The sequence below is a fragment of the Phalacrocorax carbo genome, chromosome 2 (genome assembly GCF_963921805.1).
Source record: "Phalacrocorax carbo chromosome 2, bPhaCar2.1, whole genome shotgun sequence".
Classification (NCBI taxonomy): Eukaryota; Metazoa; Chordata; class Aves; order Suliformes; family Phalacrocoracidae; genus Phalacrocorax; species Phalacrocorax carbo.
Window position 1 is genome coordinate 114,141,526 of NC_087514.1, and position 23,400 is coordinate 114,164,925.

Genomic DNA, 23,400 nt, shown 5'->3' on the forward strand with positions numbered 1-23,400 from the left:
TGTGTATTTTAATCTGTCATAGGAATGACAAGTCCTTTACCATTAATTCCCTGTTTACCAAGCTGATGGTAGGAAGGTAATATTGCATTCACTGTGTTCACTCGTTCATGTGTAATATTGAATTTACTCTGTTTTCATCTTTTTCTTCACAGCAAGCCATTGACAGTGAGGTAAAAGCAGAGGCTGTACCATCAGTCACAGTAAAGGTACTGTGCTAACTGAAACAGTAGCATTCAAACAATGTTGGCAAATTTTCACAAACCTCTCACTTTCTGTGTTTTTTGCTTAGTTCATGAAAACAAGTAAAATTTGAAATGCAATATATACTTAATCCTTTTTCTCCTTAGTATGACAAGTTGTCGTTCTAGCAAGCCTTCTACTGAAGTCAAAGTCATTGGAGTTTTGATAGGCTTTTCAAGAAGCAGGTACAAAACATTATTAGCATGGAGTGACGTTAGTTTTGAAGTTATAAGAATAATTTTTCCAACACCTTTCAAAGGGAATAAATGTTTGGTTACTCAAAATGTGAAGGTTGTTATCTTCAGCTGACTTTTTAGTTGTCAATAAACAAAAACAGAATTCCTTTTGTAAAAAGACTGATAGCTTTTGCTAGTGAAAAAGGTGCTAGGAAAATCTAATTTGAAAATTGACATCATTGCAGTCCTCCATAAGAGTTGCTGCCTGTAACTGATTCTAAAGAGAGTGTGTGTGTGCGCGTGCATGTACGTGCAAGTGTAGTTTCTCCTTAGTATTTATTGCCTAAAAAGGATTGTGATTTTTATTTCCAAGTTAGAGAGTATCTTCTAGGAATATCAGTGGAGCCTTATTTTTGAGAACCTTGCAATTTCTCCCTCTGACTTGAGTGAAAATTTCAGAGGGTAACTGGACTAGTTATTGAAACAGATTCCCTTACACTAGTGTAGTTTAGTTGTGCTTGGTCCAACATATTTCTCTGCATTTTTAAATGCTAAAATGATACAGGATAAAATACTAATCCTGACAAAGTCTCTGACAGTTTTGCTCAAAGTTGTTCAGATGAGTGGCATTGGACTTTGAATCAGGCTGTTTATTAATATAAGGGTACTTTAAATATGTAATTTAAATCTAAATTACCTCCAGAAAGTTATGAATTTATCAGCTTCTAGTTTACATCGGAGTCAATATATTGTGTAAGTGAGTTGCATAGGAAAGTATTGAGTTTATAATTGCCAAATTCAATTTTTGGAGAGCTGTTATGATTTCAGTATTAGGAACACAGGTAACTCCAGTTGTTCTCCCTCATCTGCTCATTATTGCTATTTTAAGGCCAAAGGAGAACACTGTTTAAAATGAGCATGAATGTGTTTTATATATTTGATAAGCTTTTTAATGGGAAGACTTTATAATTCCCCATTCTGTTCTCTTGTTTATCCATCTTATGCCTTTTAATGAAACAAAAATAGTAAATGTAGGAGTTGTCATGCATTCAATTGTTTCCAGAATATTTTTGCAGTGATAAGTTCATTTAACTAATCATATGTCTCTGTTCAATTAATTGATGGAAAAGTCCTTTTAATTACAACTCCTTAATATTTACAAAGTCATAAGCATTGGTTTTGATGAAATAATTGTACCTTATGGTTGCATGTTATGACTCTAGTCAGACTAACTTGTACTTAAACACTATATTTGGACAAGTTGAGAACAATTTTGATAAATATAAAATTAAATATTTTCTTGAATTGCACAACTCTAACCAATGTATATGTACACCTGACATGTTTTCTGCAAAGTAGGTAATGTTACTAATGAGTATTATTTGGCCATTGTAATGGTAGTCATACCCCAAAAATCTGCAGGCAATGCATTGTGCTCTAAAAAACATCCAAAATTTGTGACACTTACTTTTGTATTAAAAACTTCATTTTTAAATTTAATTTTGCCCCAATGACAGGCCTGTCAGAAAAGCTTTAATAAAATGAGATGCGTCTGACAAAAAGTTTCTGGATAAGAGGAATCTTTACTTCAGGCTCCTATACATAGCAGAAAGCCCAACATAATTGAGAAATGCACTGAAGCAGCGGTTGACAGTAAATTTAAATGTCACTGTCTTGCTTAAAATTCTGAAGTGTGCAGTCTCATGTCTGCATGTTTTTAGCTCATTTAATTGGGATAACGTCCGTAAGGCTATTGATTCCATCTTCATTGCTCATCTTATTGAGATTCTGGCTTCTGAAAATGGGGCAAAGTTTACCTGGTGTATGTACAGGGGTAGATGTTATCCTTCCTCACTAGCATTAATAGCGGTGGATGATCTGAGGGCCTGTTTGCAGCCCAAATGTATTGTTAAACCAAAATAAATGTTGATGTTAATTCTGTTAAAATAGTCAAACTTCCTAACACTTAAGTCCTTTTATAACTAGTAATATTTTCCTAAACTCATTTAACCTGGCTGTAGTGAGCTGCTTGATAGACCAACAATACAAACCAGATGATAGTAGATAGCAGATATGGTCTGTGTGTATGCAGACCACATTCAGATCTCAGTCACCGCTATACTTTCATTTTAGATCTGAGTAAAGGACCTTTTATTGATATACATTGGTTTTGCAGAGGAATAACTGCCTACAACAGAAGCAACCAGGGCCACTTCAGGTTTATGGTTAGGTCAGCACTCATAATCTAGGGTTGCAGTTCTGCTGGGTATCCTGTGTATTGATTGTTGGAATTTGTTTTCAGTGAAAAATCAAATAAAACCTGACTCTGAAGTTATTCAGAAGAATATGCATTGCTATTTTCAGTTAAAGAAAATAATTTCTTTGGTTAGCTTTGTTTTTATTCTTGTCATATTTATTAATTTATTTATTTTAATATTTTTAAGTTATTATTTGTTTTATCTATTGTTTTTTTTACTTTAGTCACCAAAGAGGCAACATTTTATTTTTATTTACATTAGAACAAATGCACATGACACTGGCAAAATATTAAAATTTCAATTAACGCTTTAGCCTTAGTTTGTCTTAGGTTAAAATTATAAAGAACATCAGAAATCCTCTCAGTTTTTTGTAAGCTTTCAAGTTATTGTGTTCCGTAACTGGCTGCAAGTAAATAAGAATTGTAAGGAAAATACTGGTTTGGAGGTTGAAATTTGAAGTTCTTAAACATTGTTGCTGAATTGCTCTTTGCAGGTTTTTCATATCTTTTTGCTGGTTATATTTGTTTCCCACTCTACAGAGATTAATTTGTTGCTTCCTTTAAATACTTCTGTATCACTTGATTCAGGTAACAATACAGAGCAAAGTGACCGCACAGAAACCCAGCCTGGCAGTATGTGTACAAGCTCCATTAGCGGTGACCTGTGACCAGTTCATCTTTGATGATTTAGGTAAATTATTATAGTACCATTACAGCTCTTGTATCGTATTACTTTTTCTGAGGATTTTTGAAAGGTATAGTCCAGCCTTCATTGAGTGTGTCGTTGCGGATGTACTACAGTTGAAGCCATTACAAATTTGCCTTGCCTGCACTCTGCAGCTTCTAGATACTGCTTGGTGGAGGAAGACGAAGTAGAAAGGAGTGGAGTTGCTTCCTTGGTTGTAGTAAGATGCTATGGCAGGTGAGGAGAGGCAGGGCGGCAGCTTCATGATGGGGGGGTGGGAAGTTATTCTGTGGTACTTTTGCTCGGGCATTTTGTTTTGCTGGCAAGCTTGTCTGTGTAGAAATGGCACTGCTGAGCTAAAAGCAGGGACAGAAAGCCTGTTTACTTGTGGACAGCCTAGCATATGTTCCCAACTTATCACCAGCTGTTTGGTGAATCTAGCCTTTTTCCAACTCTGTTGATAAGGCTGTAAATGGGATTGCCTTGAAGACTAAGTGGAGCTGAAGACCAGAGAAATGTGTCCTGCTGCCTCAGTCGTGACTGCAGACCATTTCTGCTCTGAAATGTGCAGTAATGGTCCCTATTGAAACAGGGCTTTACTGACTGTTGCTCTCATCTCAAAGGACAGTTCTTGTGCTTTCTCAGCATGTGACAGGAGCAAAGGGCTGATGGCTTTGTAAAATATTAAAATCACAACATAAACCTGCATTTGTTTTGATATTCTGTGTTCAGTGTGCTGAATTGTTTTATTGGTTATGCCTCAAGCTAGCTATAAGCTGGAGAGACTAGTTTGCTGTTTACAAATTACAGATTTTTTTAAAAAAAAAGCATGTCCAGTGATTTGATAAAGGTGAACTGATGGAAACAACACTGATAATTTAGTAGAATATTTCCCAGAGTGCTAGAAAATATGTTGCTTTCATTTGGATATTCCTTTTGATTTGATTTTGTATTGTTTTTAGAACCAGATTCATCTGAAACCGTGGTCCTGTCTGTCTTTTTGAAGGGGAATTGTTCTCCATCAGAACTAGAAGGAAATTGTGTAGTTTCATATAATACACCAACAGGTAAGCCACTGGGGATTTCAAATTGATTTGCCCTCTTTGAGGTCTTTTTCTTCACGTACTTCTTATAAATGTTCTTTTGAGATATATCGAAGGCAGTAGTAATTAAAGAAGTAATGTGTATCAGAGTCTAGGCTTCAGTTTTAGTTAATATTTTATGTAGCATCGTTATGTGATTAGTCTTATAGAGATAAAATCATATGCCTATGTCTTGGGAAGCAGCTGTACAAGCCTTCCCAACCTGTCCTATCAATTTGTTTCTGTTCTGCTCTTTAAGGGACTACCTCTTGGAGTGAGAAGTTAATTACATCTTTATGACTGTTCAGCCTTCTGGGCTGCCAACAAATGTGACAATAACTGCCTCCCCACAGAGGAGGAGGTTTGAATAAGTGTTGGGAGTGATTATTCTTCACTTTCCTTTTAACAGTTGAACATATTCATTCTAAGCAAATAAACTAACCCAAAGGAATAAAAACTAAGTTGTTCTGTTTTATAATCCCCTAATGACCCTAGAGATAGAATATGTACATTTACCCTGCTACCCATAACTGAAGACTGATTAGGTTAGCTTTCTACACAGAGCCTTGTGAATGTGTCAGGCTATTGAGAAGCTGTATTTAGGCAGGGCTTCCATGTTAAGTTAAATGTAACATAAACCAGTTTAAGCTGTCTGTTCTTCACTTCTCACTGCTTGGCTTTGCTCCTGCACCTCCTCGCCTGTTGTGCTCACACAATAAACAGTTATTTCTCAGCTGGATTTGCTGATTTGTTTCACTGTGCAAACACAGAGCTGAGACAGCACAGAGGGAAGGGTGATATGGAGTAGACTGGCATCAAAGAAATGTATGTGAAATTAGGGCTTCTGTGAAGGGTGGTGTTCTTGAGTACCTTATCCTGTGTAGACACTTTTATTTAAGCACTTAACTTCACATCACTTCTCACTTCAAACACTGTGTTTATGGTGATAGTCTAGCCTGTGTGATGATTGGAATGTTTATTTCTGGATAAAACTGAAACTCAGGTTTTTAAAGAACTTGATCTTACCTTCTTTAGTCAAGGCTTGCAGATATATGCAGAGGGTGGGAGAGAAAAGGATGCTTCTCCCTTTTGCTTGAAAGCCTGCACAAACAGCTTGTACAACTTCAGTCCCTCTGTATTGTGACTCTGACTGCTTATTCCTTGTGAATCAGACGCTGTGCCTTCATAAGTGTCCAGCTTAGTGATGTGGCTTTAGACAGGTTTTGTGTACAACTCTGTAGGTAGTATACATGTGACAACGAACATAATTGGGGAACTGTAGAAGAAATTTTAAAAGTTCACCTTTAACGGTAGAACTTGGAAGACTTCTAAATAAAGGAGTATAATTAAGATCTTGCTAATTTTTGGATATTTAAATTATTAAGCTGGGATAATTCTGTTCAATTACATACAAATACTAGTGTTACTTGTACTGGGCGATCAAATCTTTCAGTGTAGTATGCTAGTAAACCAAAATTAAGTGCTTTTGTGACTTCATTTTATCTGAATAGAGACTTTTTCCTCCTTTGTGTTTTAAAATATCCATATCTGTGGCCAGATCAGTCTTCAGTGTATCCCTGTGGGATTCATACAGCTGAAGGTTAATGAGTCACTCAGTTGGATGGGATTGTACTATTGATGAATGTGGTTTCATGTCTGTTTTTTGGCTAGTATTATGTCTTTGTATTGTCTGCTTAACAAATGTGGCTTAAGTTCTTTAAAACCTGTTATATATTTCTTTTTTTTTCTTATTTCAGTAGAATCTTATGTATTCTTTTTTTTTTTTCCATCCTGTTGCTGGTTATATGGTAGAGCTCAATCCTGAAGGTGAGTGAATGAAAAAAAATGCAAAGTTGGAATGGTTTCATGAGGGCCAGCATATGCTGAATAAAGCAGATTTGGAAGGGAACTGTTATCTCTTATTTCTATAAGTTCTTATTATCCTTGGGTTGATACTTTGAAAGTGTGAATATTTGAGAAAATTGAAAGCAAGTGAGGCTTAGACATAAGATGACAATTACTCATGGAAAACAAAGCAGTAAAGACATTTCTTGTCTTGTGCATTGAGATTGGAAATGGGAAGCACAATTGTATGTTCTTCCTTTATGTATTTTTAGCTATTTTTTTTAAGTTTCAGCAAGAACTTAGGCAGCTAAATTACAGATTTATATTTTTTTTGTGCAACTGAAACAACTATTAAGGATTTGTAGCTAATGTTATGCTGTTTGGACTGAGTAGCTCTGAGAATGATGGCACTTAACATCTCTGTATTCCAGTTCCTATTGGAAACATCTTATTTAAGCTAAAAGGCTGCTTTCTAAAAAAGAATACCTGCAATACAAAACTTAGCTATGATTGTGGTAGATACGATACTTGCAAAAGGTACAATTAAAAGACAAAACAGGACTGGAAAGTTAGCTTATGTATAGATAGACAGAGAAGGGTAGTTTTGCAATGGAGTTGTGTATGTGTTGAAAACCTGCAGTGCTTGTAGGAGATATCTTACTAAATTTAAAAATATACATTAAGTACATATTCCCTCACATTTTGAGGAGGGGAAAGTAAGTTGCCTGTCATAGATTTAGAGGTCAACTGAAAAGGGTGTTTTAATTTTTGCAGTTTTTGTAAACAGAAGTTATACATATAGATGTATGTATATTTGAGTCTTGTTTTTCGATACTTAACGCACTTAGCAGCATACTGAGTGAAGGAAAAAAGATAACTGTGTTAAATGTTCTCTTCCTTTTCTGGTTTCTGCGTATTTCAGGGGACAATGACGTGCCATACAGGAAAGAGGTGCTTGAACCATCTTAATAAAATACTGCTTTTGGTGAGAATAGCTATCACCATGTGGCAGATTTCTGCTGTATAAATTAATTTTTAAAATAAGTTAAAAATAGAGTAAAAATATAAATAAAGTATTAAAAAATAAATCCCAGAATGGTAGGGGTTAGAAGTGACCTCTGGAGATCATCTCATCCAACCCCCCAGCTTGAGCAGGCACACCTAGGGCAGGGGGCACAGGAACCAAACCAGGTAGGTTTTGAATGTCTCCAGGGAAGGAGACTCCACAGCCTCCCTGGGCAGCCTGTTCCACTGCTCTGTCACCCTCACAGGAAATAAGTTTTTTCTCATATTGAGGTGGAACTTCCTGTGTTTCAACTTGTGCCGATTGCCCCTTGTCCTGTCACTAGGCACTGCTGAAGGGAGTCCAGTCCCATCCTCTTGACACCCACCCTTTAGATATTTATAAGCATTGACAAGATCCCCCCCATAGTCTTCTCCAGACTAAACAAACCCAAGTCTCTCTGCCTTTCTTCATAAGGGAGTTGCTGAAGTCCCTTGGTCATCTTTGTAGCTCTCTGCTGGACTCTCTCCAGTAGTTCCCTGTCTTTCTTGAACTGGGGAGCCCAGAAGTGGATGCAGTACTCCACATGTGGTCTCACTAGGGCTGAGCAGAGGGGGAGGATAACCTCCCTCGACCTGCTGGCCACACTCCTTTTAATGCACCCCAGGATGCATTAAATGTATGTAACTTGAAAACGTAACATTCTAAAAATTAAGGTTTGGATTTTGTTTTAAGAAATTTCTACTCAGGATGAAAATTTAATCTGAAAAGAATATTTTGGAGCACAGTAAACTGTAGAATTATGTAGGGGACAATTTATTTGGGTTACTGTGAGGTACAGCGGCCTAGTTAAATTCAGGGTCAGCAATACAAAAAAAAAGCATAAATTCTCTGACTACTTAACACCCTAAATTAGAGATCTGAGCTTTAATGTTTTTTATCATGTACATTAGTGTTATGTTTCAAATATAATTAAGATGAATGCATGAGTAATTTGGAAGTGAAATCATAACTACAATGTGTGTAACATTACTTTTATCAGGTAAGTGCACAGTATGCCTTTAAATAGTAGTAACATGAGATAAAGTTACAAAATTTCTGATGTGTTTCAGATTAGAAGAGAATCTGATTTTTTTCACATTTTTTCTTTATTACAGTGCTAAAATTTTGTGCAATGCATCACAACTCTAGCTGAAGTGAGATGTATTATTAGACGTAACACCAAAGGATTGAGGAAGTTGTAGCCCCCACACTTTGCTATTGCTTTGTGTTTCTTTACTACCATTTAAAATTCTGAAACATTTTTAAAGCATTTTCCAGAAAGTGTTTTACACTGTAGTGATAAATTTTGTTGGAGGTTTTTGGTTTCGTTTTCTTAGGTATAGTTGTTTTGGACTCGTCAGCTAGAAATCTCCTAAGTCCCCTCCCAAAGCCAGATACTATTGAATTTAGTTTTGATTTGACCTTTGTCTGAAATATTGAAAAATTATATTTATGATGAGTCTGCTCTCCATCTGCCTATCTATGAAAAGCTGGTTTGAAACAAGAAGAGAAACATCTTGTTTTAAATATAAAAATATTTCAAGATCTTTTTGGCGTGTTTTGTCACTAACTTTTTCCTGTTGATAAGCCTCCAGATCCAAGTTAATAGTAAGATGTTTGTGTTATGTTGTCATCAAGAGAAGATTTTAATTTTCCCATCAGATGATGAAGATACAGTTGAGTGAATCATTCTGAAAGGTCATGAGTTTGTCAAGTATTTGTTCAGGAATGTTCCTTGGAACCAAGGGATATCCTGTTTTTAAGGACCTGCCTTAAGCTTTCTGCTTGTTTTACACTGATTTTGTTTTTTATAAGCTGCTGCATAATAGTTACTTGGAGGCATTATGAGCCAGCCAAAAGAGCTAATGAATTGAGAACCAGAGGGATGAATCTGAGCCTTCTAGTAACATTTTTCCCCTGAGATGAGTCTTAGAAATAAGTTTCCAAGGGATCCACAAAGCAGCAAACAAAATTGTTAGCAAAAAGGGTTGCTTGGATGAGTATTAAATGGTTGAGCTCTATTTTTATGCTAGCCTGCTAAGCTAACGTGACTAACCTTTGTGTAGCTAGCAGTTCCATGACTTTTCTGTCTCCATATAATTTATGGCAGTAACTTACTTTATTCTTTCTAAAAATGTACTTTGTTAAATGCCGCTGAGGTGAGTGTTGGGGCTAATGTTTAAGTTTCATGGGTTATTTGGGAGAGAATGAGTGATTGTTGCTATCACATTAATACTATTCTCAATAAGATGAGTATTGGTGCCTATAGTGATGTGTGTACCCAAATGAAACAGGGCGTCCATGTTAAACTGCTTCATCAAAAAGTCCTCCTCAAAAAAGCTGTAATCTGGCTGCCCAAAAGAGCAAGAACACCATGTTTTGTAGGAACTAGCACTTTTACCTTGCACACAGAACATACCAGGCAATTTCTGATGTGCCAACAATTTTAAACAGTGTTTATATTTGACCAAATTTGTTGACATGTTCTAATGAACGTGTTTTCTAAAAGTTGGTGTTAAAACTTCCTTTTTTCTCTTGCACCATTTTGATAAAATTTCATATGGTATTAGATCCCAATACCAAAGGCAGTAGCCAGTTTGTTCTACAGTTCTGTTTTATTATGATGCAATAAGTTGAAAGATAGAATTTAATATACCTTTGGGTAATAATATCTATTAGATACCTTTTTTTTTTCTAAGCCACAGACCTCTGACATGATATGAATGGTTGCACAGATGTTATTTAAGAGTATAAAAAAGTAAATGTGTTCTTAAGAATGATTTAGTTTGTGATATTCCTGATGAAAACGTACATGCTTCAATTTTGTGTTTGAAGCATCAGGAGTGATCATGCAGCTGTTGTCTATGTTAAAGTAGCATTGTTTGTCTAGAGCATTAAGTAAAATGTTAATCTTCCTTGCATGTTAATTGGCATAAATACAGGTATGCAGTGGATTTGGCAAATAACTTTTGATTTCACATTCAGTTGAAAATGTTAGCTTGAAAAAGTAATTAAAAGTATTCAAATGTAAAGGTCCTTTAGGTGGAAAATTTAAAAACAATTGAGAATTTTACATAGTTTTTGTTTTAACGTATTCCTTAATCACATAAAAAATATCTTACTATACCTCTTTGAGGTAAACATACAGCATCCTGTATGGAGTATCCTGTATTCAGAATGTGGATATGAAAGATGAATCTATGTTCTTTCATTTTAGGAATAGTGAAAGTTGCACAGTGTAACTTCAGGCTACCTTTGCGGTTAATTTGCTTTCCAGCTCAACCTTCAAAAGCAGCAAACCACAAGCTAACTATTGATACCAATAAACCTCCCATCAGTTTTCTCACCATTTTTCCAGGTAGGTTTTCAAATATATCTATAATAGGAAATGTGTTAGGAACTCCAACAGGAGGTCTTTGTGCGAAGTAATGGGGTAATTAACAAAGCTAATGTTAGAATGTTTAAAAAGTATATTTTGAAAGAAATGATGGCAAATATTTCAATAACAGTCCACCTGGGGTAGTATATGTGTCTCTGGTAAAACTGCAGATTTCTTTACACAGTGGGCATGATATACATCTGATTTTTATGTATCCAGAAAAAAATTTTACATAAAATCGCATCAGCGGTGTTGTAACAGGGAAAACATGGGCATTCATTTAAAAAAAGATAAGCAGGGCAAAGGAAAAGTGGTAAATGTTGTGTGTAAGGGGTACAGTTGCTTTGGAGGAAGATTTGTGGAATCCTTAATATATCCAGTCTGGAGCTGGTCTTATTTAATAATTTCATTAGCCTTCTTGAACGAAAAAGACATGTATTTAGTGATATTTTCTGATGCGCAAACCTGAGCTATGTTTTATATTCAGGAGAATATAAAAATAGTTTGAAGGAGGAATTAGGTGCCATTTAGGACTGGAAAAAGAATGAAATTGCGTACTATGAAGTGTAATGTTATGAAAATAATTTCTGCTGAAATTATGTGCTCATAATTTGGAAGAGATAGAAGAGGTGGAAGTTACCACAGGAATACTCTGTGGTACAATTATAAGCAAATGAAAATAAGAACTGAGGATGCATTGTCATGGACAAAATGTTTCCATGCAGGAAACTAATATCATGTTACTATGCACTGGCACACGGAGTGCTGGTTGCTGGTATTAAATAAAAATTAATCCAAACTCAAAAGTGTAGAAAAAGGTTATGAACATTATCTAGGGATTTGAAGAGGAGAATTAAAAGAAAGTGACTCATTAATTTAATAAAACACAGGCAAAAAAAGGGAATACAGTTGCCTGCAGTAAATATTTTGTGGCTGTATCATGGATCTAGATGATCATATTTAGCACAAGCAGAAATGAATAAACAGGGCTTATAAAGTGATTGTGAGTAAGTTCAGTATGGCAGTGGCTAAGTTTCTGAACTTCAGAGGACTAAGCTTCTGGAACGGTTTTCTGAGCTGTATGGGCCAAAAATTTTAATATGATATTTCTAAGGTGGAGCTGCATCTCTTTGAAAAGCTTATATAGTACTTTTGTCTGAGAGTGGAGTAGTGGAGGTTGTTTTTTTGGTAGCATGATTTTCTTCCCTCTGAGGATACGTTTTTTTCTCAATTGGGTGTACTGTGTAATACTTACTTGAAACAGATAAACTTTTTTCAAAGGTCTATATCTTGGGGTTTTAATTGTAGGCTCCCATTGTGGCTAAGCAATAATGATTTAGAAATGTAGCATTATATTTTTATTTTTAACCTAGGGATGCATTGTTGAAAATATAACACAAAGCATAGGCCTAATGTGTTCCAGAAGAAGGTATTAAAATCTTCTGATTTCTGTTTATTACACTTTCAGTGATGAGGGGAAAAAAAGAGGGGAAAAAAACCCCAAACAAAACCATGCTGTTTATGATATGATTTATGAAGGAACTTTGCATTTTTGGTGTCCTCAGTAAAAATTGTCTTCTACTGCCTGTTTTCCCTTATTTTTAGGGGAAGGTTTGGAGGACAGGTGACATGGAGTAGTTTTGAAAGTATGGTACTCTAAAATTGAGCCTTTTAACCTAGTATGATCCACTACATGGAGCGAAAAGTTGGGCATGCATGGACTTTGCGGCGTATCTTGGTTTAGCAAGCTAGATGTTTGTTGGGCTCTGTGCTGAAAGCTAAAGAGAGTGTGCTTAAACATTTTCATGATAAATTCCACATAATTTTTTTATTAATATCTGAATTAAAGGTGACCTTGCACAGGTAAAATGTGATAGTCTAATCACAATTCTTTTTAGATGGTAGAGACTGAACCTCTGAGAAATCTACCTTTTGTTTGTAGGCTGGGGAAGAACAAGTGTGTGTCTCAGCTTCCACCTGTGAATGAAGGGAGGGTATACCAAACTACTGCTGATATTCTTTACTTCTGAGCCCTAAGAAGGGGAGCAGTCTCATTCAGATTGGCTTTCCGAAAGTGCTTATGCAAAGTTTGCTATGGTCCTGGCTATGGCTTGAGGTTCATTAAGTACCAGTGTCGAATTATAGAAAACTGTATTTAACTTTTCTCTTTCAGACTTTGTTGATCCGTCTGAGGATGACCAGGCAAATGTTCTGGGATTTCAGTTTTTAACTGGTTCAAAAACCACTCTTCTTGCTTCAAAAACATCACGTAAGTGCTATTAGTATTAATGTAAAAGAGGTCCGTTCATCACTTAATATATGTGCAAAATAAGAATGTGGATCATACAAAGATAATCACTGCGTGAGAATTAACACAGGATTTTCAGTGTTAACCGTTTCTTATTCCCTCTCAAGTATCTAATTATGTTACTAGAGAAGGCACAAAATTTTACAAAAAATCACGCAAAATATAGTATACTACAGTGACAATTCTCTGAAGAAATTGGACTTCTTAAAGTTTTTAGCAATGTTTTTATTAATGAATGAATACTGTCATTATAATGGAAAAAAACCTCTCTTCCTCAAACGTATTTCACTGGAAGTAGTCATCTACTGGAATTTTTGAAAGGGATTAAAAAGCAGGTTTCTAACTTCCTACTGACTTCAGTAATCTTTGACTTTAGGCTACTTGCCTACTTACTTGCTTCTCTACATCTAAGTAAATGCCTGTCTCTGTCTGTATATCTTTAAGTATAGGATTATGGATTCAATATCCTTCCTATTGTTTAAAGAATTTATGAACAGGCATGTAGGTATGCAGTGACCTGGTCCAGTGTCTCTTGTACAGGGCAGTTTGTGAATTAAATAGTCACGTTCCAACTACCTGGGAGTTTGTGCTCTTTAAAAAAGATTGGTTCTCTTCATTTTGGGGCATTTATGGCCTTGCCCTCTACAACTACTCAACTCACTAAACTCTCTCTTGGCATGTGCATTGGAATCAAATCAGTTCAATTGTGTTTAGCATTTTCCATGCCAGCAGAGCACAAAGTCTTCATTTAATACAGCAGAGTAACAAACTGAAAAGCTAGAATACCTATTGCGAATTGCAGGGAGCTCACATGGAACGCTGCGTGAATGCATTACGAAAAATGTTTGGAGTGAAAAATCAGAATCTAGTTTGTTGATATGAAATTCTTTCAACACAAAAATAATCTGCCTCACTTTTCAAAAATCAGTATTCATGATGGGTTGTATAAATATTGGTGGCGTCAGCTGTGAGCTATGAGATAATATTTAATACCTTTCTAATGTAAGCAAATGTGTTAAAAACAGAAACCATCTGGAGTGTAACTTTCATTGTATGAAGAATCACTTCACATTTCTAAGGTTCAAATCCATTTCTATTGGTTTGTGTATGCGTTATTTGCATACTGTTTTATTGTTAGTTTGTTTTTAATATTTGTTTAAATAATAGTTCATAAACAGTTTAACTAGGCATGCAATGATAGTTTCTAAAAACTAAAGAGTTTAAAGGATTTATAAAGAACTTTTTTTCTGGATTACAATTAAATCTTTCATTTGGACTTTGTTTTGCATAGTTGCTAAATCTGATGCTGTGTAAGGGACAAATTTGTAATGAATGTATTTTAGCTTCTAGTGAGGCTATAACTTTTAATTCCCCTGCCCCGAACCCTCAAGCTTTTCCTTTCAGGTTTGTTTATTCACAAGCTAGGAATGACGCTTGCAGTCTTTCCATAAACTTTCCCACACTGCCTTACTTGTGAAGTTCACTTTACAAAGGAGATTCAAAATATCTGTTTCTCTTCGTGTGACTACTCACTTCTTGTGTCTGGGAGTCCTTACTTTAGAAAACAAATGGGTTGTTGGATGCCACCTTCTATGATTCATCCTGTTTCCAGCATCCACTTCATGCAGTGGATTGGGTTGGTTACAGAATTTCTTGAGGGAGGGTCAGGGGGTGGTGTTGTTGTTGTGTTGCTTATTTGAAATGTTACCTAAGTAAAAATTATTTTTAAAAAAATAAAATTTAAAGGTCCAATACTCAAGCATAATTCAGAATACTTTTATGAACAGAGACTGTCCATAATACAAAAAGCATTTTTTGGTAGACTTTTGTGATACTAAAATGTTTGTGCTTGAGTGGACAGATCTGCTATGGAACTAATGAATGGAGATTAAATGATGTATTATTTGGGAGGTCCTTATTCTGCTATGTAATTTAACACTGAGTTTATACTTTGTAAAAGCGCTTATGCAACATCATCATTGTGGAAATGTTCTTTAAGAAGAAAATTGTATGTGTCAATAAATAGCAACTAGAAGTAATGGTGTTTCAGGAAAGTAAAAGAGTTCGTTGGGACTGATCAATCCTTATTTCTGGTTTTCCATTAAAGAAATTAATCTTGGACAATGGAAGACGACAAGTTTTTCTATATCCCTTACCAAATGGACCTTAAGTTCTGAATGGGAAGAACTGCATGTAGGAATGAAAGTCTATGGGTTCATTTGGGTTTCACTGTTGAAGCTGTAAACATGAATGACATTTGTTTTTAATTGTATTAACTAATCCATTTTGAACAGTGTAGTAACTGAAGATGTTACTTTGGCCTGTCAAGGGACTGCTGCAAACAAGCCCAGCCTGCAGTTAATTTTGACAGTTAATACATATTAAAAAGAAGCTTGCCCCATGTAGATTAAGGTTTTAGTGTTTTTGCTAATCAAAGTGTAAAGAAGGCTTGACTGCTAATTATGGCTGTTTTGTTGTGGTGGTGGTTTTTTTTTTTTTCCCCCTGCTGATGTGGGCTTTCTAGCTGAGAAAGTGAACTGAATCTTCTAGGCTTCCTTCAGATAAGCCACTGGCAGGGAAACCATTCTTAATGCATGTTGTGCTAGTTGGACAACCTGTTGTGTTAAAAGCCTCTGTAACCTATTGATGCTCCTCAGTCTCCTGCTTTTTGGTTTGAGAATTTTCTGGAAATCTGTTGTAATTTTCTGTAACAGAGCTTATTTTAACCAAAAGGTAACACGAGTTGGTTAACTGTTAAAAGCATAGGATGAGCAGAAGCAGAGTTATTCCTTTTTAAATTGTATTTCTATTTAAAGCATGTGTTTAGTACAACTAATTCTCAGTTTTGTACAGTTTCTAAATCTAATTTGTCTTTTTTGAGAGCTGGAAGATAGTGTAAAGCAAATGACTTCAATGCTCTCTACTCAGGCCATGGTAAAATTAGATTGTGTTTGTATTGACCAACAAACAATGTATGGAAACTAAATATGCATTTTGGAGGAAATTAGTTTTATCCATTTTAAACCATTAATGTATTAGATATGTCAATTGTAAATGGAATGACTGTTGATTTGGCCTGAAAACATCTGAGCTAATTTCCCTCAAGGAAAAATCACTTAAGGCAAAGTATGATGATACAATCAACTAAGTCCAGCCATTACACTGTGAGTGTTTAAAAAATGGATATGAGGTTGAATGTTATCTTTAGCAGATGGTGTTCTTTTCTTTAACAGGCATGTTTTTAAATAAAACTTGCTTCTTTCCTGTTACACTGTAAACAGAATTTATCATTCTCTATTCAGTGAAATACGTATCCTGGGAATGATGCCAGTGGTAATGTCAAACAATCTTAAATTACTAATGTTGAGAAAATTTTGAACAAGTACATTCAAGTTCTAAAGAATTCTGGTTAATTTGATTTACTGGGAACCTTGTTAACAGGGGAAGAAAAAAAGAGCTATTTTGTATCAAGCCCCAGCAGCAACTCTTTCCTCATAGCTGCATTTCTGTCTATCCTTTTGGATAACGTATTGGTGGATGAGTAATGAAAAGAAATAAGGAACTGTTGTTTGAAAATGTTTATCTGGAGAAAGAATTAGAATGATGCTATGATTTTCCATGATGTTTTCCACTTCAGCATTTAGTTAATTCTGATTTCCTGGAAACTGAAGAGAGGATTATACAAATGAGGACTAGAAACAGCAGAAATAAAATATCATCCCACTAGCTTGGTAATTTGAAATTCACCAAAATTTGTGAAGGTAAATGAATTTGCTGGGGCAGATAACACTGGCTAACAGGATTTGTCACTTCAGTTTTTATTAACACTTTAATTTCTACACTAAGCTGTTTTTACAAAGCCATAGTGCGTAGGTGGATAAAAATCACCTACTAATATTAGCTGTATCTGGAGTGAAGCATAGCACTATCAAAACTGAATATTGTTGTCTGACTAGTTAGAGTAATACTTTTCCTACTAGGAGATATCCTAGGAAGTGGAGATGTAAAAAAAGAATTCAGTCAATTATCTAAGAACTCATTAACAATTTCCAAAGGACATTCAAGATTTTAGGTGGATTGGAGTTGGTTTGTTACCACTGTTATCAGATGCTTGGGATGCTGTGCTTCCGTCATGGTCCAGAGTGAATCGAGCCTCCAACCCTCAGAAAAGCTCATGAAGGTTGTGTTAGGGCAGAGAATTTCAGACAGCCTGTTGTTATGACTTAATATCATCCAGTAATTTTCTTGTTTCCTTAGTATGGTAGTTCTTTGTAGCTTGTTGTTTTTCATTAACAGGTCTGTACTCTGAAGTAAATAGTCCTGAAGCAATAAATACTTTGTGCTACACAACTGCCTGTTAAAGTTAGGATTAAAGAGAGAGCATGTAGGACTGACATCAATGAAACACAAATATTTCTTTAACACTGGTGAACATGTATCACTTACGAAAATCTCATGGAGACTTCAGATGCAGTTAGCAAATTAAATTTGTGTGTTACCTAGACTATGTTGTATAGTGAATGTATGTGGCTTAAATTTGTGTTAATTAGTCTTGTATTCATTCTTGTTTTCAAAGAACGATATAGGATCCAGAGTGATCAGTTAGAAGACCTTTGGCTGATAACAAAAGAGCTCACGCTTAGACTTGAAGAACATTTCAAGAAGCAAAACTGTAAAGATTTTGCGTGTACCTTCTCTGGTTCAATTCCCCTGCAAGAATATTTTGAACTAATTGATCGACATTTTGAGGTATGTTACATAATATGTGAATTGTTCTGCTAGTTGAAAAATTATTTGTATGTTAGTACTATGATTAACCGGATTATAACCATAGCCATCACAGGCATTTGGCTCTCAGAAAACAGAAAGCTGCATCTAAGATAGTGCTGGAAAAAATGTCATCATTAATTTTTAACATATGGAGTATGCCTTGTCTCTGAAACAGCCATTGTGATCAGCAGAGCACAAGTGTGCTCAGACAAGTGTGCAGCCTGCAAATGATACAAATGATGGTACTGCTATTTGTTCTTCTGCTCACTGCCTGTACAGAAACCATGGGTTCTTCATTCACTAATGTCCAGTTAACTGTAAAATTGCTTATAAAATCTGTCCTTAGTGTTAGGCTATTTTACTCTTCTCTAATAATGAAGCCATGAGCGTTGTTTTTTTTTTCTGTATTGTCTTGGCAATTATATAAAAAGTTCCTTCAGATTTAAAAAAACTGACTGCCCTCATAGAATTAGCATTGGAAGCTCCAAGAATTTATCAGACCAGATATAAAATAAATGTTATTACCTTTTCCTTTTTGGTCATGCAGATGACAAATCTCCAATAGTTCAGCTAGCTTGTAGAAATAGCTAATAAAATAAAATATATGCAATCCTTCCCCCCAATCTTTCTGGTAAAAAAAGAGAATAGCTATTTGAAAATTTCTGTTAAACTCTTGTAATGGGCAAAAGCAGCAAGATATGCACATAAGAGTGAAAACTACTACTGGGTGTTCTTTCATGCTGCCAAATTTTCTGTGAGGTGGAGCCATCACCACACAGAAAGATGGAAGTTGCAGTTGGGATTCTTTGTGATGCTTTTAAGGAGTCAGCCTGGATCCAGGTCTATCTCTCAAGCTCATGAGTGGTTATTCCGTTAGTCTTTCAACTAATTTGAGATTTCAAAAGTTTGGGTTTTTTAATGAGTGGTATTTTAGAAGTACCTTAAACATAGGCTTCGTTAGATTGTATCACAAGCTTAAATACATTGAAGTTTGAAATATAGGTGTGATTGCTTGGAATGCTAATTTAGGATTTCATTATGTTGCAGCTGGCTATTTTGAAGTCTCTAAAATTTTTCAGTAATTATCTGGTCTAAAAAACATCAAATAATCTATCAAGGTGATCTTAATGCTCTCACCCCTGTTAGTTTCAACAGACTCTTTTTTGGCAAGCTTGGGAGAATATTACCTGAGATGTCCCTTTTTTCCTCCTACTTCTACAAAAACTGCATAGTGTTTCTTTTAGCTTCCTTGAACTGTCCTTTGTAATACTGTGCTGACAGAATAGCACATTTGCTTATTTTTAAATGTAATCTGTTTTCTAAATTTAGGAAACTTAATTTTTCTGCTCATTTTGGTGCACTTTAAAATGGATGCGTGTCATAATTTTCACATCTGGAAAGCTTTGTGTCTTAATGTTTCTTACAATAATTTCTACTTACAGCATGTCAGCTGCACAGAGAAGTCAGCTTCTTTGAAAGACTCACCTTTATTTAGTGATTTTTCTGTGTTAGAGGCATGTACTAGAAAATGGTAAGGTGATTAAAAGTTAAAATAAGAATTCTGATTATCTGGGCACTTGATATACAATGTTCAAAGTTTTGTGAACACTTCAAGAAACCTTGTTGCTATAGCTGATCAGTATGGATAAATGGAAAAAGGGTTTCGCTTCAGAAAAAGACAATCATTCAAACAGTGCAGAATTTAGTACTTCTATTCATGTTCAAGGGAATAACCATTTACTTTCTACTGCAATGAATATCAAGTCCAATACACTGTGTGTATATGTCATAAATAGCATGCCAGACCAAGAAGCAGCCCTGAGATCCTGGTGGTGAAATTTCACTCTTGTCAATAGGCTTCTTGATTAGGTACTTACGGATTTTCAGATTATTGTGGCCGTAGACAATTAGTTTTGATTTCAGTGGCAAATGATAATTCTTGAAAATGTTAGTAAGGTCCATGAGGAGTGTAAAATATGAAACTGGTATAAATAACATTATCATATTTGAATAATACACACTCCCCCCAAAATTTTACTATCATTCTTCCATTTGGAATGTGCCTACATAATGTGTATGACCCTTAACCTGAATTCCTGAAAACCCTTACATTGCAGCTACGTTTGAATGCTGAAAAATTTCAGGAGCTGTTATCTGAAAGGGCTGTACAGTTTCGAGCTATTGAGCGGCGATTGCTGACACGATTCAAAGACAAAACTCCTGCTCCTCTTCAACATCTGGACACCTTGCTAGAAGGAACATTCAGAGAGGTCAGTACAGTTTGATTATGAGCCTAACCTTTCTTTACATTGTTGGTGAAACTTAGCTTAAAGCATATAAGCTATGCTTTCCTGGTTACATTTACCATCCAAGAGACCAGGAAGCAGTAATTTGTTTAACCTAATATTCCCTGTAACTTTCCAGATGATTTGCAACAGTTTTATTTAATCTCTGACCACAAAATCTTTACTCCTGGGTCACACCAGCTCGACAGCACATCATTCTTTCCTAACTGATGTTGATAGTGTAAATATTTTATAGTTCATGTGAAAATATTTTATAGTTCATAGCTTGTGTAAATATTTTATGGTACACTGTAAACTGGTGGAACGGTTTGGCTGGTGTAACATTCACAACAAAATTGTCTGAGGCTGGCCATGTCCTTCCTTATGGAGATTTTATGTTCTAATCATTTCAGAATGTGATAGCTGCAGAAGAACAATGTTTAACAAAAAATTCATTCCTAAACCATCTCCGTACTAGAAGTACACAAGGAATAAAACAATTTTTCTTCCTTTTCCAGCCTCAGCCCAGCATTGCTTTAGAATAACCCTTGTTTCATGATGCGTCCCCTTTGCGAAGCAGTTACTTTATGCATTTTGAGCTTTTCTGTTGGAGGATCTGATTTTACTTTCTAATGTGCCTTGTTAGAGAAGCTGAGTCACAATTAGATTCCTTGCTGGAAAAAAACTTACCTTTATGCATCGTTGTACATCACAACAATTAAAAAACAAAGGTGTTAAGGAAAAATATTTTTTCTGTACTGTTTGCTCTAGGAAAACATTTCTCTAAAATGGAGAAAACAGCCTCTCCATCTATAATTATACATGAGTCAGATTTGCCTTTGTCTTTACTGTGAACAAGTTAACTATGAGGTCGCTTAAGTTTGAAAGTGGGGGTTTTCTGGTTACTTCAAGAAATATTAGGTATTGTGATAGATGGGTGGTTCTTCAACGCTTTGAAATGGCATGACTAAATAAGCCCTAAAGATAAACAAAAGTGAGTATCTTGAATCCGCTTTTGCTGTGTACAGCTGTTGCCTTCAAACTTAAAAGCAACTGGGATGTGCTTGACAGTTTTCTTATGCAGTTGAATTGAAAGATGAGTTCTAGGAATATGACAAAAATCAGGTAGTTGAAATAGATGCATATTGCAGAAGCTTATTTTATAGGGTCCTTCAAACCAAAATGAGATGGGTGCTTTTCTTAACAATTACTGTTGTAAGCTTTTTAAAATTAGAATTAGCACAGTTGAAAGGAGAATGAGGAAAAAGATTTCTTTCCAGAGAACAAATGCTTACATTTTCCCACATTCGTTAAACTTTGTTTTAGTCAAGCTCATATTTTTCTTGGTAGATTTCCTTTGTTGTTTTCTTTTGTTCCTGCGAATCCTCTTGCAAGAAAGAAATGTTGTTATTGTTAGTACAAACAAAAGTGTAGTGAAATAGTAATTACCGTAGAGACTCCATTGCTGCATATGTTGTTTTGAAAGTGAGAGCTGTGGTAGGATTTAATAATGTCTTTTTGCTATGTGGGTGAAATGAAATTGCTCTATTATGCTTCTCCTGTATTAGAAAAGATGTTTTCTTTAATTCAGTATCATCTTCTGTCTTTATTTGAGGAAGTATATCTAATGCAAATAGTTGAAGTATCCAAAATATGGTACATGTGTTTTCAGTAAAGGATTAATGAGGCTGGATAGATATGAACAGTATAAAATCTCACTTTAAAATTCTTTGAAGCGTGTCGCCTTTTTGACTTTGGAATAAATATGATTGTATTTTTTTGAATACTGCTTTTCAGAAGAATTATTCAGACAAGTTGACTCTATTTTTCCTTTTGGAAAGTTTTCTGTTTTGAGCACCATAGTTCTATTTTGTAGTTTTCCTAATGCAGAATGCATTCAGTGAGGAATAATGATCCATACCCCATAGACCCTTAATGGGATGACTCTTATTTGCTTCAGTGGAATTTGGATTGAACTCTGAATAAGTGATGTAGAAGTCTTAGGGGTGGGTTTTTTAAAAATAAAATAGGTAAGATAAATCCCACAACAAAATACTCTTAAATGTTAGAAAAGAAATTGAACTTTATTCTTTTACTGTTGGCTGAGAGTCTCATCTCCTCCCTTATGTTAAAAGTTTTTGTAATAAGAAAAGAAAAATTTGCGTTGTTTTATCCCCTCATTTTTCACCAAAGTAATTGTAATGTACAAAGAAAGGTTTTGTTATTTTTTATGTTGGGTTTTGGAGCCAGAAGGGAAATGTATATATTTTGGTTTTATAGGGTATCCCAAACCTTTTCATCTAGAACAGGAAGGAGTTTTCAGTTAGTATGAGTATGTGATTTTATTATTCTTTTTAACCCAGAATCTCCAGGTCTTGGGCTCTATATGTTATATTCTTAATAGAATAACTATTATAGCTTAGGATTTTTTAAAAATTGAAGCTATAATGGTATAACCTCTCCAAATCCACAGGGATATAAAGGGTTCCTCTTATTGCTTCCCTTATTTTCTTGCATCAGAACAGTTATACAGCGGATACAACCTTTGTGTGAACAGCCTTTTAAATACAAATCAAATGGTGAATACTCAACTCATGTAGTTTCATTTCCTTCTTTAAACTTCTTTGTACAGTTTCTTTGAGCACCTGCAAATTGTAATGAATTGCTGAAATGATTTGAATTTTACAACTGAAGTAGATTGTAAATGTTACTTTTCAGATTTTCAACTTCAAGTAAGAGCTGTGTTTGTGTGGTATGTAGGTAGCTGTACAATGAGTATCAATCCTATATATGTCAAACCAGGGAAAATTAATCAAGCTGCATTTGGTTCTCTGTTAAGAAGAAGCATTTCTATTTATGAACTAAATTGTTTTTTTAGTCCTTATACATTACCAACAAGGCAGGATGTATTTAGTGCTACAATAAAATTTCTAATGGGTTTGTTTTAAGGAAACTTTAGCCTGCCTTTTCATCTCCACAATAACAAAGAAATCTATAAGCAGGCATCAGTCTGTGCAATGCTGAAAAATTACTTTTGGTTTTATAGTCCTGTTTAATCTCGTCCTAGAATTTGTCTTTCTAAAGTAATATTATAGGTCTAAATAGATTTGAGTGAGTATTAACAACAGTTAACAAATAGTGACACCAGGTGTTCCATTTTGGAAGGAAAAGAAAATTAGCCTTGTATATTTGAAAAAGGAAATGTTGTTATGCTGTTTAAGAATGATTTGTAGGAAGGTGCTATGAAAATAATGGAAAAATCGATTTGCAATAGATGCTCTTTGTATGCCTACGAATTTCTTGATCTCCAGTTAAAAATTACCAGTGC

At 35.1% G+C, this 23,400-nt stretch overlaps 1 protein-coding gene across 4 annotated transcripts in view; it reads left to right on the forward strand.

Annotated features, from left to right (window-relative positions):
* Positions 1 to 23,400, forward strand: part of BBS9 (Bardet-Biedl syndrome 9) — a 312,074-nt gene that overhangs the window by 62,794 nt on the left and 225,880 nt on the right. For 3 of the 4 annotated variants that reach the window (XR_010371645.1, XM_064443921.1, XM_064443920.1), the window contains exons 12-19: positions 153 to 206; positions 3,262 to 3,364; positions 4,321 to 4,425; positions 6,253 to 6,267; positions 10,548 to 10,688; positions 12,883 to 12,978; positions 17,594 to 17,766; positions 19,905 to 20,057. Coding sequence is in view for 3 of the 4 variants with exons in the window: in XM_064443921.1 (XP_064299991.1) it covers positions 153 to 206; positions 3,262 to 3,364; positions 4,321 to 4,425; positions 6,253 to 6,267; positions 10,548 to 10,688; positions 12,883 to 12,978; positions 17,594 to 17,766; positions 19,905 to 20,057 (840 nt within the window). In the remaining variant the exon portion in view is untranslated. The remainder of the gene's footprint in view (positions 1 to 152; positions 207 to 3,261; positions 3,365 to 4,320; positions 4,426 to 6,252; positions 6,268 to 10,547; positions 10,689 to 12,882; positions 12,979 to 17,593; positions 17,767 to 19,904; positions 20,058 to 23,400) is intronic. The other variant, XM_064443922.1, reaches the window with a different exon arrangement.